Genomic DNA, 18838 nt, shown 5'->3' on the forward strand with positions numbered 1-18838 from the left:
GGCTAAAAGAAAGCCTTTTTCTGCCATAGCTGTTAAGTATGGTCAGTGTGAATTGTCAGTCCTTTTTTGTAATATCCTCAATCATCTCTTGGGTGGTAAAGTTTGCCCTCTTATCTAGCTATCTAGCTATGTATGTATCCATGTATGTCTCTATCTAATATACTCATTTATGGTTTTTTTTCTTCCCAAGAAAGAAAAATTATTATTCATGGAAATAATATTGTGTAAAGGTTTTGTTGTTGTTTAGAACTGTTGAATATGTTTAAACACATTTTTCTTGGTTATCTTTTTAAGTGATACTTTTCTGCATTTTTGTATTTATTTAAAAATATTAACTAGACATAACTCTAAATTTTAAAAGTATTTATACAGTTTCTATATTCAAGTGCTTATATTGGTTTACTTCTTAGTTTGAGCATTTATTTTGCCAGGACATGTATGTGAGTTGTAAACTCTCCAAGGATTTGTTATATATGTTCTAATATACCTGTTAGTGAAGATCATCTTGCTTGAGTTTAGTATTCATGAGTATTAGTTCTATGTTCCTAAAAATGATTTATATTTCATCCATTGCTTTTAGGAAGGAAATCATTATTATAAAAGTGAAGTTTGGTATCATTTTATTTTAACTTTTGCTTGTAGAATAGTTTTTTTTCATCTGTGAAATAGAAAAACTTAATTTCACATTTATATGTGTTTTTTGAATTCATGTTTTCTGGCAATTGGTCTATCTTTAATGAAGTGTTTTATACAGATTTTTGGTAGAGGAACTCTCCAAAGGAAGAAACTTTGGTATTATATTTGGTTTGACAGATCCTAAATGTGTTAATTATCTGTTGCTGAGTAACAAAATACCCTAAAATTTAATAGTATTAAAACAGCATATATTTATCACCTCTCAGTTTCTTTGGGTCAGGAATCTAGGCATAGATCAGCTGGGTCCTTTGTTTCAGAGTCTCTCACAAGGCTGCAGTCAGGGTGTCAGCTAGGGCTGGGACCTTACCTGGTGGCTTGACTGGGGAAGGACCTGCTCTTAAGCTTACTCTTGGCCCAATCTAGTGCTTTTCCACTGGAACACATATTGGTGATTATTTGATTCACCTGAGAATCATTCTTTGGGTCTTAAATCCAGCCCTGGGAACATTTAGCTCTTTTCAGTCCTTCCTGTTACTCGGTCATTAGTGTCTCTGTGTGTGTGTGTGTGTGTGTGTGTGTGTGTGTGTGTACTTACACAAGGAGAAGAAGGAAGAGGAAAACAGGAAGGGAGGGAATTTGATAATATGTTAATGTAACTTTTTTTCATTTTTAAGAACTACGCTTTTTTGTTTTTCCTTAGGTGCCTTAGCTGGACCAGTTATTGTGGAGCCACATGTCACAGCAGTATGGGGAAAGAATGTTTCGCTGAAGTGTTTAATTGAAGGAAATGAAACTATAACACAAATTTTATGGGAGAAGATACATGGCAAAAGTGCACAGACTGTTGCAGTTCATCATCCTCAATATGGATTTTCTGTTCAAGGAGAATATCAGGGAAGAGTCTTGTTTAAAAACTATTCACTTAATGATGCAACAATTACTCTACATAACATAGGATTCTCTGATTCTGGACAATATATATGCAAAGCTGTTACCTTCCCACTTGGAAATGCTCAGTCCTCTACAACTGTAACTGTATTAGGTAGGTGTACTTAAATTGCATATTTTGGTGGTGTGGTGAGGATTATTGTAAAAGTATTTTCAAGAACTTAAAATAATTGAAATTATATATAAATGTAGGTTTAAAATAAAATAATTCAGATATGTTTTTTCAAGTTCTGTCATAAAATTCTATGATTCTAGACTCTCAGTTTAAACTAAATCTTGTCCCTATCTATCTGTGTATCTATATAAAGCTGTGTAATTTATAGCTCTTTTACTTTCTTCATGAAAGATTGTTTTTTATTTATAATACTAAGTGCTGAGATTCTTTGACATTTATTTTCATTATTTCCCCTCAAATTTTCAACCTTTAAATTGCCATCTTTAAATAAGCTTTTCCATTTTTTAAGTGACTGTGGTCTTAGAGCCATTGACATCTCATGTTTGTTTTTCAAATCAGATTTTATTTCTGCTGTTGCGGATTTGCATAGCTATTTGAATCTTGGTCTGTTGCTTGCATTGAAAGATCTTCTGCCTTTTCCTATCTGAAAACTATTAAAGTTTATAGCAGAATTTAGGAAGAGCTTATTAGCATTAAAATAGTCACCTGCAGTGAAAGGTAAACCAATTTGGAATAGCTGGTGAGTACTTTTATAATACTAGAAGGAGGATTAAGGAGTAAAAGCAACTGTAGCCATTTCCACGCAGAGTTGAACTCCTTTAATGGGTGGTCTTTGCTATGAATCTGCCTGTTTGCCTGTCAGGGACTTTGTAAGGTCTGCTGATAGCTTTCCCTACTCAATCCTTCTTCACTTTTCTCCCAGATGTTGTTCCCTAATAAGCCTTTTGTACTCCTCATTTGATCTCAGTGTCTGCTTCCAGAGAACCAAATAACTACACAGCCTCTAATATTTAATGGCATGATTTCAGGGTCACTGATGTGCAGGAAAGAAATTTTGTCCAAATATGTTATATATTTTTTCATGTTGAGAAATACTATTTAAAAATAGAAATAACATTAAATATTTGAAGACTTTAATGTTTAAGAGCCTGCCCTAGGAGCTGTGGGAAAAATATAACTTATGTTTACAAAATTGATACCTTTGAGACCTGTTTTGATTGGAAGGCAGGGCATAAATATCTGAAAAATCAAGTGCAAGCCATTGGGGTAAAAAAAGTCACAGAAAAATTCAGTGTCAAGAAAAAATAGATAAATAGTTCGCATGTAGAAGAGAGAACTCGTGAATAAGACTTTTTGCTTTAAATTTTAGTAATTCCCCTTAAATTAACACAATACTCAGTGGTTTAAAACTCGACTGTTGGTAGTATAAGACTAGTCACGCTTTTAGCTGGGTCTTCTCCTCTAACTTCATCTATTCCACTCCTTGCTCTACTTCTCCCAGCAACCCAAATTTTATAATCATAATTAACTATTTACACTTCATTAACACCTATATTTTTACATGTGTAGTTTTCTTATGCCTGGATTGCCACCTTTTTCCTCCTGTCTCTTTCTTCTAGATTCTTCTATTTAACTACTACTCATCAAACCACATCCTTTTTTTTTTTTTAAATAAATTTATTTTATTTATTTTTGGCTGCCTTGGGTCTTCGTTGCTGCACCCGGGCTTTCTCTAGTTGTGGCGAGCGGGGGCTACTCTTCGTTGTGGTACGCGGGCTTCTCATTGCGGTGGCTTCTCTTGTGGAGCATGGGCTCTAGGCATGCAGGCTCAGTAGTTGTGGCACGCGGGCTCTAGAGTGGAGGCTCAGTAGTTGTGGCGCACGGGCTTAGTTGCTTAGTGGCATGTGGGATCTTCCTGGGCCAGGGCTTGAACCCGTGTCCCCTGCATTGGCAGGTGGATTCTTAACCACTGTGCCACCAGGGAAGCCCCAAACCACATCCTTTTGGAAGCCATTCTTGAAATATCTACCCCTCTGCAATTTGATGGGGTTTTTTTGCTCTTTTGCCTTTGTATCTTGAGCTTATCTGTGTTGTAGCAATTAATATAATGCTTATTGTATGTCTTCTTCACTATAAATTTATGGTGGACTGCAACTGTGCACTTTAAAATTTAACTTTATATCCTTAAAGCCTGTAAGAGTTTCTGGTATGTAGCAGTAATACACTAAATGTTATTTAAGTAGGGTATAGGAATGGATAAATAAACTCTGTAGTTTAGAAATGTTATGTAGAAAAGTAGTTGAGCCAGTCCTTGAATGGTGGATAGGTTTTAGGTAGGCAAAAAGGAAAGAAGTATAGGGAGGAGAATGAGCCAACGCAGGGAGGCAGAAAACAGCATATATTAGGGCAGAGTTTCTTCAGAATTGGCATTGTTGAACTTTTGGGCTGGAATTCTTGTGATGAGCTGTCCTGTGCATTGTAGACTGTTCAGCAGTATCCATGACCTCTACCCACTAGATGCTAGTAGCAGTTCCTTAAGTTTCAACAAGTTAGAATGTCTCTCAACATTGCCAAGTGTCCTCTGCGGGACCACTGAGTAATTTGTTGATTGTTCAAAGGATTTATATAAAATACAAGAATTAAAGGCTAGAAAGGTAGAGCAGGACCACTTTAAAGTAATCTAAATATTAAGATGGGGAATTTGAGCTTTATATTGCTGGAAATGCAAACTTAGTGTACAGCATTGTACTTCTTCTCACCTCTCTTCTTTTATTCTCAGATTCTTACTGTTTATTATTTATTTATTTATTTTTGGCCACACTGCACGGCATACAGGATCTTAGTTCCCTGAGCAAGGATCAAACCTGTGCCCCCTGCAGTGGAAGCATGTAGCCCTAACCACTGGACAACCAGGGAAGTCCCAGATTCTCGCTGTTTAAAGCATGGTTCATGAACCAGCAGCAGTGGCATCACTTGGGAGCATGTTAGACATACAGAATTACAGACCCCTCCCAGACTTGTTGAATGATAAATCTACATTTTAGCAAGATCCGCAAGTACTTTTTACGCACAGTAGAGTTTGAGAAACACTGCTTTGACCATCTTCTCACCTTGCTTAGAGGGATACCTAACTCGTAGACCTGATTTAGAAGTAATGTGATGAAAGTTGTGATTTAAGATGATGAGTCTGGTGTTTTTGATGGATTGAAATGAAGAGTCCTGAAATCATAATGCCTCAGCCATGAGGCCATGAAAGCTTGAAGTTAATTTTCTAATTTCTTTTACTTGAGTGAGGAAGGGAACTACTACAAAGGAAAAATTAGCAGAACGTTGTAACTGACTATATATAATAAACTAGGGAGGTTTGAACAGTAACAGGTTTTGAACCTTAGTGATTGAGTAAATTATGTTACCATTAATTTAAATGGGCATATCTGAATGAAAAACATGTTGGGGATTGGGAGGATGAGACGATGAACTCAACATTTGGCTTATTGAGTTGGAGGATACATAGGCAAACAATTCCAGGTAGGTGGTTAGAAACTATAGAGTCAAGCTTTGTATCAAAAGCAAATAAAATCAGGGATCATCCAGGTAGTAGTGTTTATCAGATAAAAGTTTTTAAGAAACTTATAAAAAGTAACTGAAGGCCTAAGACTCAGTATTTATTAGGGCAGAGATTGGAAGAAATAGAGATGAGGCGTTCAAATAGATAGCTTTGAGAAAAACTGTCAAAGTAATATTATTCATATCAAGAGAAGAAAAAAGTTTTTAAGATTACTCTAGCAGCTTTTTCACACAGTGAGAATCAAGCCATACAGAAAGTGATTTCAGTGACCATTTTATCAGTTCTCCGAAGACTGGCACATAGCTACTATCATTCTAAATGCATAGCCCAGAAGTTAATTCATTACTTACAGCAGATACCTGAAGGCATTAGAACTTAATTCTTTTGGAACTGATTGGGAAGAACTGCACTAAGTATCAAATTTTACCAAATCAGTCAAAGAGAACAGGCAAAGAAAAGTATTGAGTGTATAGATTAGGCAGTGACATTAGAGTTTCAAAGGAGTAGTAGTAATAGAAAGTGAATTAAGGAAATGTAATATAGCAAAAAGCTTTGGGAACACTAAACAACAGATGCCCCATAGCAGAAGAGTTGTACAATTGGTTACTTCCTTTTGATATATGGGATATTATATAGTTGTTAAAATTATAGTTAAGAGAAGTATTGCTGCTTGAAAATAAAATGAGCCACAAAACTGTAGGTATGCCATGATTACATCTATATAGAAACTAGAAACAAATAAGAGAAGGAAATGGAAGAATATGATAATGACTGTATTAAGATATTACAGTTGTGCATAAGTTTTCTTTGTTTTTCCAATTTTTAGTAATATTACTTTTGTAATTAAAAAAAAAAAGATTTCCACTGCTGCACATGATGGAGTAACAGGGACTGGATTTACCCTTTCTCTCTCTAGCAACAAAAAAACTAGGCAACTTAATAGGCATGGTAGGATTATGATCCCTGAAAGAAGGAAAATAAACAAGATGAGTTCTACAATTGCTCCAGCCTCCTCCTTAGGCAGTTTCCAGTGACAGCTCAGTGACAAGGAATTCAGGTAGAGAATGCTAGTCTCACTGAGTTTAAGAGACAGATTGGACAGGTTATTAGAATTTGTGGAACAGAATACTGGAAAGAAGGGAACATGAGAGAGAAAGAGAGAATGTGTGTGCTTTAGAGACCTACAGAATGGCCCTCTGAAGTCTTTGGCTTAGTACTGATCTATGTGCATGTGAGAGGAAACTTTTGAGGTGGATGAAAGAACCAACAGAAAGAAGTAGGCTTAACAATCCTGGCATTAATGCAGGGCCGGGAAAACTTCATGTTCCCCCAAATCAGAGTATATAGGGCATTGGGTAGCATCTTAAGAGGAAGCAACAACAAAACCACTAGACAGGGAAGGGTGCAGAGAAGTTAACTTAAATGTTGGGGAATATGAGAAAAGTAACTTTAGAAAGCAACTGAAGTGTACAACCAGGAGATTGATTCCCTTCAGAAGAAATAGAAATAACAATTTAAAATTGACTTTAAGGTAATTTTTTAAGTTCCTCGAAGATAAAAGCCTCTATTGATGGCACAGGTTAGTCACATTAACTCTCCCATGGTGGGGGATGGGCAAGTGAAATGTTAAAAACCATTGAAAACTTCAAAGAAATAACAACATAGTGTGGAATATAACTAGACCAAATCTAAGAGAAGGTGGAAACAGAGAAATAAACCTAGTACCGAAAGCTGAAATCTGTATTCAACCTTGGGGACATTAGACAATTCAGAAGAGACACTTAAGATGATGAACTAAGATTTCGAGAACCTTGAGAAGTGAGAGAGACAAATATCTGAATGCAAGTCTGCTCAAGATGGGATGTCTAATAACCTTTCTTATATTCTCCTGGTACCCAAAGGCTTAACAGTTTTCAGAATAATAGTACACGTGTAGTAAACCAGTCTTCTTATAGACTTCTAGGCCTGGTTTATATCACCTGAGTAGTCTGAAATTAAGGAGATCCTGGACTGGATAGTGTTCTCAGGAGCTAGCTTAGCAGAAGAAAACACAGAAAGGTACTGCATTCTAAGCCTCAAATTATTTCTACCTTCATTATTCAAACTCAAGGATTCATCTGCTTGAATAACCAGGCATACAAGTAAAGAAGACTCCACAAGCAGCAGCCAGCGCAAACAAGACAACAGAAACAGACCTGCATTAGATGTTGGAATTATCGGACACAGACTGTTAAACAACAGTGCTTACCATTTGAAGGCATAAGTCAATCTCTTAAATTTCTGTAGAGAACAAGAAATTTGGTCTACTTCAAGGCCAAATTACTATGTGATATATATAGTAATTTGACCTCGAAGTAGACAGGTAACTCTTAGTACAAACATACCTTGGAGACATTGTGGGTTCAGTTCTAGACCACTGTAATAAAGCTAGTATTGCAATAAAGTGAATATCACCGTAAACCAGTCACATGAATTTTTGGTTTCCCAGTGTTATAAAAATTATGTTTAGGGCTTCCCTGGTGGCGCAGTGGTTGAGAGTCCGCCTGCTGATGCAGGGGGCGCGGGTTCGTGCCCCGGTCCGGGAGGATCCCACGTGCCGCGGAGCAGCTGGGCCCGTGAGCCATGGCCGCTGAGCCTGCGCGTCCGGAGCCTGTGCTCCGCAATGGGAGAGGCTGCGGCAGTGAGAGGCCCGCGTACTGCAAAAAAAAAAAATTATGTTTATACTATACTATAGTCTGTTAAGTGTGCAGTAGTATTATGTCTTCTTTTTTTTTTTTTTTACATCTTTATTGGAGTATAATTGCTTTACAATGGTGTGTTTCTGCTGTATAACAAAGTGAATCAGCTATGTGTATACACACATTCTCATATTCCCTCCCTCTTGTGTCTCCCTCCCACCCTCCCTATCCCACCCCTCTAGGTGGTCACAAAGCACAGAGCTGATTTCCCTGTGCTATGCGGCTGCTTCCCACTAGCTATCTATTTGACATTTGGTAGTGTATGTCCATGCCACTCTCTCACTTCGTCCCAGCTTACCCTTCCCCCTCCCCATGTCCTCAGGTCCATTCTTTACATCTGCATCTTTATTCCTGTCCTGCCCCTAGGTTCTTCAGAACCACTTTTTTTTTAGATTCCATTATATGTGTTAGCATACGGTATTTGTTTTTCTCTTTCTGTTACTTCAGTCTGTATGACAGACTCTAGGTCCATTCACCTCACTACAAATAGCTCAATTTTGTTTCTTTTTATGGCTGAGTAATATTCCATTGTATATATATGTGCCACATCTTCTTTATCCATTCATCTGTCACTGGACACTTAGGTTGCTTCCATGTCCTGGCTATTGTAAATGGTGCTGCAGTGAACATTCTGGTACAGACTCTTTTTGAATTATGGTTTTCTCAGGATATACGCCCAGTAGTGGGATTGCTGGGTCGTATGGTAGTTCTATTTGAGTTCTTTGAGGAACCTCCTACTGTTCTCCGTAGTGGCTGTATCAATTTATATTCCCACCAACAGTGCAAGAGGGTTCCCTTTTCTCCACACCCTCTCCAGCATTTATTGTTTGTAGATATTTTAATGATGGCTATTCTGACTGGTGTGAGGTGATACTTTATTGTAGTTTTGATACAATAGTATTATGTCTTAAAAAGCAATGTACATACCTTAATTTAAAAAACATTTTGTTGCTAAAAAGTGCTAACCATCATCTGAGTCTTCATCCAGTTGTAATCTTTTTACAGTAGTAACATCAAAGATCACAGATCCTCATAACACATACAATAATAAAGAAAAAGGTTGAAATATTGTGAGAATTACCAAAATGTGACAGAGACAGGAAGTGAGCAAATGCTGTTGGAAAAATGGTGCTGATAAACTTGATCAATGCAGGGTTGCCCCAAACTTTCTATTTGTGAACAATGCAATATTTATGAAGCACAATACAGCAAAGTGCAATCAAATGAGGTGTGCCTGTATATAAAAGCAGTTAACTGATAAATTTTATGCATTTGAATTAAAAACTTTTGCTCATCAAAACACACCATAGGGTAAAGAGACAAGCCCTAAACTGGTGGAAGATATTTTCACATATAATCAGAAAAGGACTCTCCCAAATCAGTAAGAAAAAAACAATTGGCTTTAATAAGTATTTTGCAGAAGAAGAAATTCCAAATGGCTCATAAACAAGAAAAGATCCTTAACATCATTCATAATCTGAGAAATTAGAAACAAAGTTTCAATGATATGCTGTTACATACTTACGAGGTTGGCAAACATTGAGAAGTCTGGTTATCAACTGTAGTGGGTATGTTGGACCAACCAGAGTGCTAAGATTGGGAGTAAATTGGTATTTGGAAAGCTTTTTGGTATTATCTGGTAAATAATGGAAATAAACATAGTACCAAGGGATAAACTACAGGAACTTTTATACAAATATACCAAGATACATGAATGAAAATGTTTCTTATAAAATTGTTTGTACCAAACAGGAAATAGCACCAATGTCCAAAAGTAAATGAACCATACAGTAGTTAAAACTAATAATTTATACAATTGCATGCAAATCTAAATGATCTAAAAGTAAAAACTAAAAAAAAGAAGAATTGCAAAATAATAATCTAAGGCGAAATGATCCCACATAAATAAATCTCAGGAGCAGAAAGTTGAGACAAAAAATATTTAAAAAATGAACAAATTAGAAATTTTGGAAATGAAAAAATGTCTTTTAGATTAAAAAGTTAATGCACACAGTAACCTATAGGCTTGAGCCAAAGAATTCATGACGGTGAGTACTCAGGAATTTACACAGAAAGGAGCATATAAAATTTGCTGGAAAATGTGAAGAGGTAGCTAGCATACATATGGAGGGTAGATTAAAGGGGTCTAACATTAAGGTTACTTCCTCTGCTGAGGAGCTTTCTTATACCAGTTAAAGGTAGGTGGCATGTACACTTCAATAAACTGTTAGTGACATTACATTTTAACAGTACCTATATTAAATGTGTTGTAAACATTTTTGCTGCAAATTGAAGCATTATACATTAAAACCGCTTTTTCTTTTCCCTGGTGGCGTAGTGGTTAAGAATACACCTGCCAATTCGGGGGACACGGGTTCGAGCCCTGGTCCAGGAAGATACCATGTGCCACAGAGCATCTAAGCCCATGTGCCACAGGCTTAGTAGTGTAATAGTAATAGTACCTTTAATCTCCTTTCAGAGTAGTAGTACCTTTAATCTCCTAATGGAAATTATGATCAAATTTGCAGGAATTTTTCTAATATACTAATTTTGGGGAAAACTCAAAAACTTGTCCCTGTAAAGAAAAGTGTATCTTTACCAGGGAGAGCCATCTTTGTGATGGTTATGTAAAGTCTTGCTTTTTGTTTGGTCTGGTTCATGATCTTCTCGTTCCAAGAATCCAACTGGTGTTGGCATTTAATGTGTGTGTATTTTATATGCAGTTGTCTCTAAGTTTATGAAATATGGCTAGTTGTGGCTTGGAAGGAGTAAATACGCTTTTGATTGAAATGTAACTAATTTTTTTAAATTTAAACAGTTGAACCCACTGTGAGCCTGATAAAAGGGCCAGATTCTTTAATTGATGGAGGAAATGAAACAGTAGCAGCCATTTGTATCGCAGCCACTGGAAAACCAGTTGCACATATTGATTGGGAAGGTGATCTTGGTGAAATGGAATCCACTACGACTTCTTTTCCAAATGAAACAGCAACAATTGTCAGCCAATACAAGCTTTTTCCTACCAGATTTGCTAGAGGAAGGCGGATTACTTGTGTTGTAAAACATCCAGCCTTGGAAAAGGACATCCGATATTCTTTCATATTAGACATACAGTGTAAGTAAAGAATAACATTTACCTTTTAAACATCATGCATTTTATTTTCTCCCTTTAACATAATTCTGTATCAAGCTGTCTTTAGTTTGAATATTTAATATTCAGATATTGTTACAGATTTTCCTTGTTGACATTTTTTCTTAATTAAAAAAGAATATTTTCATGGCAATTCCATTTAACCAGAACATATTTATGTTTGTAAAGACAGACAATGATTTTAAAGTTGCTGTCCAACTTAAAATTATTTAGCCTTGTCCTTTTTAGACCTTAAAAATAAGCTAGATTGGGTGAATTGTGGAAATTTATACCTCAGAATGTGCAATACTTGGCGAAAAACAGCTCCTCCTCCAATCCAATTAATTTAGCTGTTACTTATTTTTATTGATTCTACCCATGATGTTTTCAGCAAGGATCTTTTACTTCCTAGATGCATTTTAATTAGTTTGAAAATTTGTGTTTTTTCAGTATTATTTCTAGTCTGATTTTATTGATCATGTTGTAAGATCCTCATAAAGGTAAAACAGAGTCATCGTTGGGATAATAATAATCTTAGATAAGGTTCAAACCTGGCCCACCTTGTGCTTTTATTTTTTTGGTTAAGGGATACTCTCTTGTGTGTATGTTTGTGTGGATATGTACATGTGTGTATATACTTTCCCCTCTTCTATAAAGTTTCTCATTTTTGATACATTCTTTGTGTAGCATTTTAAAATTTTGAGCAAGAGAAAAAGTGATGGTGTAGATAGCATATAGCAAAGATAATGAAAATTAAGTAGGTTAAAGATAAAATTAGGAGAAGTGTTTAGGTTCTGGGGTCATTTCCATCCATGCACAGATCATAAATCTAGGTAGGTTTTTGAAGGAAATGTTCTGTTTTTTGTTGTTATTGTTTTGTTTTTTTTGATATGACATTCATGGAATTTTACACATATTCATTACACTTGGTATAATTAATGGTTTTTAAAACTAATTCTAAGGATCTTTTTAAACATTTACAGGGTTAAACTTGAGAAGCTGTGTTACATGGATGTTATTACCATTGTATTCTTGAGTGCAAATACAGTCCTAGTAGTAGTCCCTCGGTATCCATGAGGGATTGGTTCCAGGACTCCTTCAGTTACCAAAATCCGAGGATGCTCAAATCCTTTATATAAAATGGCATAGTATCAATATTTGTATGTAATCTACACACATCCTCCCATGTACTTTAAATAATCTCTAGATTACTTATAATACCTAATACAATGTAAATGTTATGTAAATAGCTATAAATTCAATGAAAATACTATGGAAATAGTTGCTGGTGTGCAGCAAATTCAAGTTTTGCTTTTTTGAACTTTGTAGAATTTCTTTTTTCCTGAATATTTTTCAACCACAGTTGGTTGAATCCACAGATGCTGAATTCATGGATACAGAGGGCTGACTGTACCTTCTTTTCGCCTCACTTATTTGGAGAATCCAAATAAAATTTTTCTTCTTTTTCTTTCTTGCTTTTACATACTTTTAACTTTTTCTTTTAAAATTTACATCCTGGTTGTAAGTACCATTAATATTTTTCTCATATATATTTTTTTCTTCCCTGTGTCTAATAATGACTGAAATTTTCTTCAGTATTTATACTATTATTTTTTTGTTTGCCTGAATAAAATTCTAAATGTGTAAAAATATTTCTCCTGATGTAAAACTTTATAATTATGGTTTAGATTTAGTGGCCTACTCCTAAAATGTTCTCAGAGTATTCTTTTCTCCTGTTAATTGGGCCCTCTGAAACATGTAAACAAAGCTTAAGGAGATAAAATCTTATATCCAGAATTCATATCTCAAAATTTGGAGGTATTCTTTGGGGATACTTTACTACCTATTTTCTCCTCCTTTGAAAATAACTTAAACTCACATACATCTGTACTGTTCTTTCAGTAACATTTTTTATTACCAATTTTAAGTTAGAAAAAATGTTTGTTAATTCTTTGTATTTATAAGAGGCAGACATTTTTTTAAATTATTAAGGTAATTGTACCTTAGTATAAAAAGTTTAATTTTTTTACTACTTTTTTTTGTAAACTTTGCTTGATTGACTTAAGGCTTCCCTGCAGAGTTAAAGACTGACCTGGTCTCTCTCTAACTTCCCATCTGGCCACGTACTCTTTATCTAGTTTACTTGTATAGCTCACAGAAGGGTGGAACGTCCCTGTACCATACATAAATAGCATTTCTTTATCTTTTCTCTTAGTATCGTATTCTTTTCCTTCTTGGCCCTCATAACGGATTTTAGTTAAAGTTTTTAAAATGTCATCTTTCCTGTTACCATTAGAATGTAAATTTTGTGAATACAGAGTCTACATGTATACTAAACATCTAAAACAGTGCCTGTCACTTAATAGGAGCTAAGCAATGGTGGTTGAATGAATGATTAGTATTGGATTTTACAGTTTGAAGGTATAAATTTATATTGATGGTAGATGTGGATAATTGCTCATTTAGCTAATTATATTGCACATATGCTGAAAGACCTTTGTGTACTTTTAGGCCATGAATAAAAATTTAATGTTTTAGAACAGTTGAGGCCTCAGATAATTTACTTTAGTTGTGATTATAGTCTTAGAAAGTTTGTCACATCTTTACATGCCCAAAGGATATTAATTAATTGTAATATAAGGAATCTTATTTTATTTTATTTTTTGTAATTGGTATCTCTTAGGGAATATTTCCTTTTGAATTAAACATTTCTTTAAAGACAGTTTTATGTAGTGACTTGGTACTTAAATGCCATGTCTCATCAAATTACCAACTATATTTTCTTTGTTCATATACCTCTGTGTATTTCATAACAGGGCTCTTACATTTTGCTTTTGGTGATTATAGGTTTGTGAATATTCTTACACTGTGTCCATAATAACTAGAATTGTACATGCTTATAGCTGCCTAGTGTTTGGTGCTCATTGTCCATTCATTCAATCATTCTTTTAGTCAACCAGTATTTACTGAGTACTGTATTCCTTATTTCTTATGTATATGAGAGAAGGAAAATACACCACTTCTAAAGTTGTGTATTATGTTAATGCTTTATCGTTGTGTATTGCATCTATCATTCACAAAAGATAATCTGTTGTATAATGCATTTATTTTATAGACGCTCCTGAGGTTTCAGTAACAGGCTATGATGGAAACTGGTTTGTAGGAAGAAAAGGTGTTAATCTCAAGTGTAATGCTGATGCAAATCCACCACCCTTCAAATCTGTGTGGAGCAGGTAATAATGTTAGATACTTCTAAAGAGAAATTATTTAAAAGTCAAAAGTATTCTTAAATGCATATTGGAAGTTTTTATCAGTGTAATATATGATTACACTAAGAGCTGGAAATTAAATTAAGTGTTTTTCTGCCCCACCTCTCCCCACCTTCCAGCCCCCACGATTCTGTTCCTCGGAGGCTACTTTGGCGATGTTAGCAATTCCTTCTGGTGTTTATCATCATTGGTCTTAAACTGCTGCTTCTTAATTTACTAATCTTTAACACTGTCTATTGACTTCTTATTATGAAAATGAAAATTTAATTTTATATCTACCCCTTCACACATAAACATACTCATATACATATTCCTGACCTTCATCGTCCCAATGAAATTAAGCTACTTTGAAATAAACTGTGTAATCGTTGCCTTCCTATGACAGGTAAATATTATTTACTGAGAGTTAAGTAGTATACTGGAATTTTGTTTTCTTTTGTTTCTAAAGCTGTTTGTTTTTCCTGAGGCTAATAATTGCTTCTCTTTACTTGTGTAGTTTACTATCTGAATATCCTTAATTCTCTTTATCTGTGGAATTTCAAACTGCTATACTGAGGTTTGCTTTCGTATTTCTCAGTGTTTGCACCCCTCCCCCCAGGCCTCACACCTTCTCAGTCTGGAGAATTGTATCTGTCAACTGTGGATTCTCTTCTCTTCTCTCCTTTCTTTTTCTTTTCTTCTTTTTTTTTTTCCCTTGGTCATTAACCCTGCTTTTTTTTTTTGTTTGTTTGCTTGTACTGGAATTCCTATTTATTGTATACTAAACATTCTTTCTTATTAGTTTTCAGTTTTTGTTATTCTCCCAAGATTTCCTCGATCCCTCTGCTCCACTGATTGAAAATTTTCTTTTGACATATTTTCAGTTTCTAAGAGTGTTTTCTTATTCTCTGTTCATTTTCATAGCATCCTTTTCGTATTTTATGGATGTAGTATCTTCTGGTTTCTTCCTAGAGATACTAGAATTATTTCCTCTGAAGAGTTTTTTCTGCTTCTTACATATTGTTTCTTTTTTCCTCCAGGTTCTTTTTTTTGTTTTTTTGGTCTTTCATTTTGTAGATATTTCTTAATTTTCTCAGTTGTCCAGTCATTTCACAGTGATGCATTAAAATAAAATGCTGAGTGGAAACTCTTCAGCATTTTATTTTAAAAGTTACTTAAATCTACTGGGTAGATTCCACTTCGAGTGATCAACTAGAGAGGAGTTTATTTCACTGGGGGAGCTTCAGATATCAGTTACTGAAGAGTAGAATTCTTTCTTTCATGGCCATTCAGTTTATTTATTGAATTAACCTTCATTATTTTGCCTAAAACATAAATGCCTGGTATCTGTACAGAGTTGAGAGGAGTCTGTTTTTTTGTTTTTTCAACTTTCAACTGATCTTATTTTTAGCCCTCTGCCTCACTCTGGCCTTCTGCAGTAGTGAGTCAAACTCCAGATCTTGGGTTCAGTGGACCACACTAGCTGCTTCCTCATTCATATGCCTCCTGCAAGCACTTCTTCAGCCAAAAGCAGAGGTTTTCAGTCTTGGCACTGTTGACATTTTGGGCTGGATAAATCTTTGTTGTTGGAGGCAGTCTTGTGAATTGTGGGATGTTTAGTGGCATCCCTGGCCTCTATTCTCTACAGCCAGCGGCACATACTCCCCCCACCCCAAGTTGTGACAACCAAAACTGTCTCAAGACATACCAGGTATGTCCCCTGGAGACAGAATTACTCCTGATTGGGAAACATTGGCCTAAAGCATATATTGTTTTCCCCATCTGTTTTCTGTCTTGTAAAAGTTTATTGAAACATCTGATGAATTCTACCTCCTGTTCTCTTTCTCCGCGTTGGTTTTTAATAGTTTTTTCATTCCTTTAATCTTACTTTAGGTGGTATTTTGTGGGTGCAAGGAAAGAGTATATTTGGTCAATCTATTGTCTTTTAGCAAAGATAAAGTTTTAAAAGTAGAGAAGGCCTTCCATTTACATTTTCTTCAATGTGGGAAGAAGGCATTGGTTAAGATGTGTGATAGGGTATTTCTAAAAGTCATACAATTCTGAGTTCTTATCCTGGTGTCTGTACTGGGAGATGTCTTTTTTTTTTTTGCGGTACGCGGGCCTCTCACTGTTGTGGCCTCTCCCATTGCGGAGCACAGGCTCCGGACGCGCAGGCTCAGAGGCCATGGCTCACGGGCCCAGCCGCTCCGCGGCATGTGGGATCTTCCCGGACCGGGGCACGAACCCGTATCCGCTGCATCGGCAGGTGGACTCTCAACCACTGCGCCATCAGGGAAGCCCGGAGATGTCTTTTTTAAATAAGTTATTTAACCTTTCTAATCCTTTGTTTCCTCATTGATAATGGTACCCCACAGAGTTTTTGTGAGGGTAGAGACAGTGAATATAAATCATGTAACATAGGTACAGGAGCATGGAAGGTGCTTAGCTTGTCATTTGTTGTGAGTTTAATATGATATTTAGATTTTTCTAGCTTATTTGAATAAACAACTTTAAAGGATTATAAGCCATTTTTACATTTCTCAGAATTAAAGGGGTTAGAATTTTGGGCCCAAAGTACAGAGCTAACTGATAAGATACATAGACTTCATATTCATTCTTATACTCCTAGAAAAAGGGTTTACCTTTTGAAAGCTGATGCTTGTAAAAATGTTCTTTCCAAAGTCCTCTTAAGAAGAAGATATGGGGTTTTTGTTTTTGTTCTTTAAACCATGTAAGAATATTACCTTTATCCTTCAATGCAAATTAACGTCATAGCAACTGTAAAAGATTTTACTGATTGTTCTTTTATGCACTTGAGATCACAGACCAAAATCCTTCTATCTGTTCTCCAGTGTTGATTTGCTTCTTTCTACCTTTTCATTGTTCTGTGTTCTTATTACCTTTGTAATTAGTTGTTGGTCTCCTACTAATGTGCTTAGATCATTGAAAGCAAGGACCTAATCTTATTTACCTGTGCATTTCAGCAACACCAGCAGAGCAGAGTATGGTAAATAGTAAGTTCTTAGTAATTAAATAATGGATGGCTGAGTGAACGAGTGAATGTACTTTTTGAAAATCTGCTTAGCTCAAACTGTAGTAGTAGTTGAGTGCCTGGGTTTACTTCACTTTTTATCCTCTTATCTTAAAAAATAATTTATGGGCTGTAAAAACACTTTCAAAATAGAGACCTATTGGTTTTTTCCCCCCCATGGGGTATACCCTAAGGTTGGAAAAATGAGGTATAACAGTATACTTAGTTCCATTGCAATGAATGGTTTTAGAGTTCTTGTAGTGGGATTTTATTCCTATTATGGTTTATAATAATGTGTACACCAGATAGGACCTTTTAACCCAATTAGTAGAGAAACCATTTAAAAAGAGTTATTATTGATACCAAAGGTGCATTGGTTTTTGTTGTCACAGATTTTGTTGTTCACCTTATGAGTGAAATTATTGTATAAGAAGACCCTTGTTGGTGCTTTAGAAATTAACCATCTTTGGATAGGGCACAGTATAGATTTATTTGTTCCGTATTAAATGTTGCTCTTTAAATATGTTACAGAAGGTGCTAAAACATTATCATGTACTAAAATCATGACTTTTCATTAAGCAAGTTGTAGATGTATCATGTATAGATTCATAATTCACTGAGAATTATTTTAATTCTTTGTATACTATGGGTATGTCTTCAAATAATGTATATTTCTAATTTTCCAGTTTTCCAAATGTAATTCTTTAAAAATCACATATTTTTTTCTCTCCTTCCCTCCTATTCCCTCTAATGTTAGCCTAGCTTCACTTATATTAATTGATATGAATTGATATTTTGAAAGAATGGGTATTCTTAATGGACTTTATCAATTAATTCATCTCTATTAAAATGAAAATTCATAACATATGCTTTTATTTCATAGTGACTTTTACCTAAAGGATACTGATTCTTTCACTGACAACTAGGAAGTATAATATCTTATTTAAATAGCTGTCAATGAATAGAATCTGAAGATATTTAAAGTAATTTTGTGCCTTTTAAAATATAGGTTGGATGGACAGTGGCCTGATGGTTTATTGGCTTCAGACAATACTCTTCATTTTGTCCATCCACTGACTTTCAATTATTCTGGTGTTTATGTCTGTAAAGTGACCAATTCCCTTGGTCAAAGAAGTGATCAAAAGGTCATCTATATTTCAGGTAAGTTACTGTTTACTCACAAAATGAGTTACTTAAATTATTTCTGTAACAACAATCATAGCAATAACACTATGATCTAGGCAGTAATTTATACTTGTGAAGATACATATTCCTCAGTGTGAGGTTTTCCAAATAATCTACCTGAAATACATAGGTAAAGTGGCATTCCATTACTTAAAAAATGTCAAAACGTCTCTGCAATAAGTTCATATACATTTTAAGACCTTATGCATATAGCTAATTTTTCAGTTAAATAGTATTAGATATTCTTTTTATTGGTAGTGTGTACCCTTCTAGGTTCTTTCGTATTTACACCAAGAATAAGTGTTGGATTTTTTTGTTTGTTTTTGGTAAGCTACTCTGCACATGTGTCTAATAAATAAAATGGGATATCAATTTTGATGAACCTCTTATTAAATATC

At 35.1% G+C, this 18838-nt stretch overlaps 1 protein-coding gene across 4 annotated transcripts in view; it reads left to right on the plus strand.

Annotated features, from left to right (window-relative positions):
- The window catches only part of LOC115842124 (nectin-3), a 145440-nt gene that overhangs the window by 48313 nt on the left and 78289 nt on the right, over positions 1-18838 (plus strand). For all 4 annotated transcript variants that reach the window (XM_030836743.2, XM_070045450.1, XM_030836742.2 and 1 more), the window contains exons 2-5: positions 1337-1678; positions 10665-10961; positions 14092-14209; positions 18265-18416. In XM_030836743.2, coding sequence (XP_030692603.2) covers positions 1337-1678; positions 10665-10961; positions 14092-14209; positions 18265-18416 — 909 coding nt within the window. The remainder of the gene's footprint in view (positions 1-1336; positions 1679-10664; positions 10962-14091; positions 14210-18264; positions 18417-18838) is intronic.

Source organism: Globicephala melas, chromosome 4 (genome assembly GCF_963455315.2).
Source record: "Globicephala melas chromosome 4, mGloMel1.2, whole genome shotgun sequence".
Taxonomy (NCBI): Eukaryota; Metazoa; Chordata; class Mammalia; order Artiodactyla; family Delphinidae; genus Globicephala; species Globicephala melas.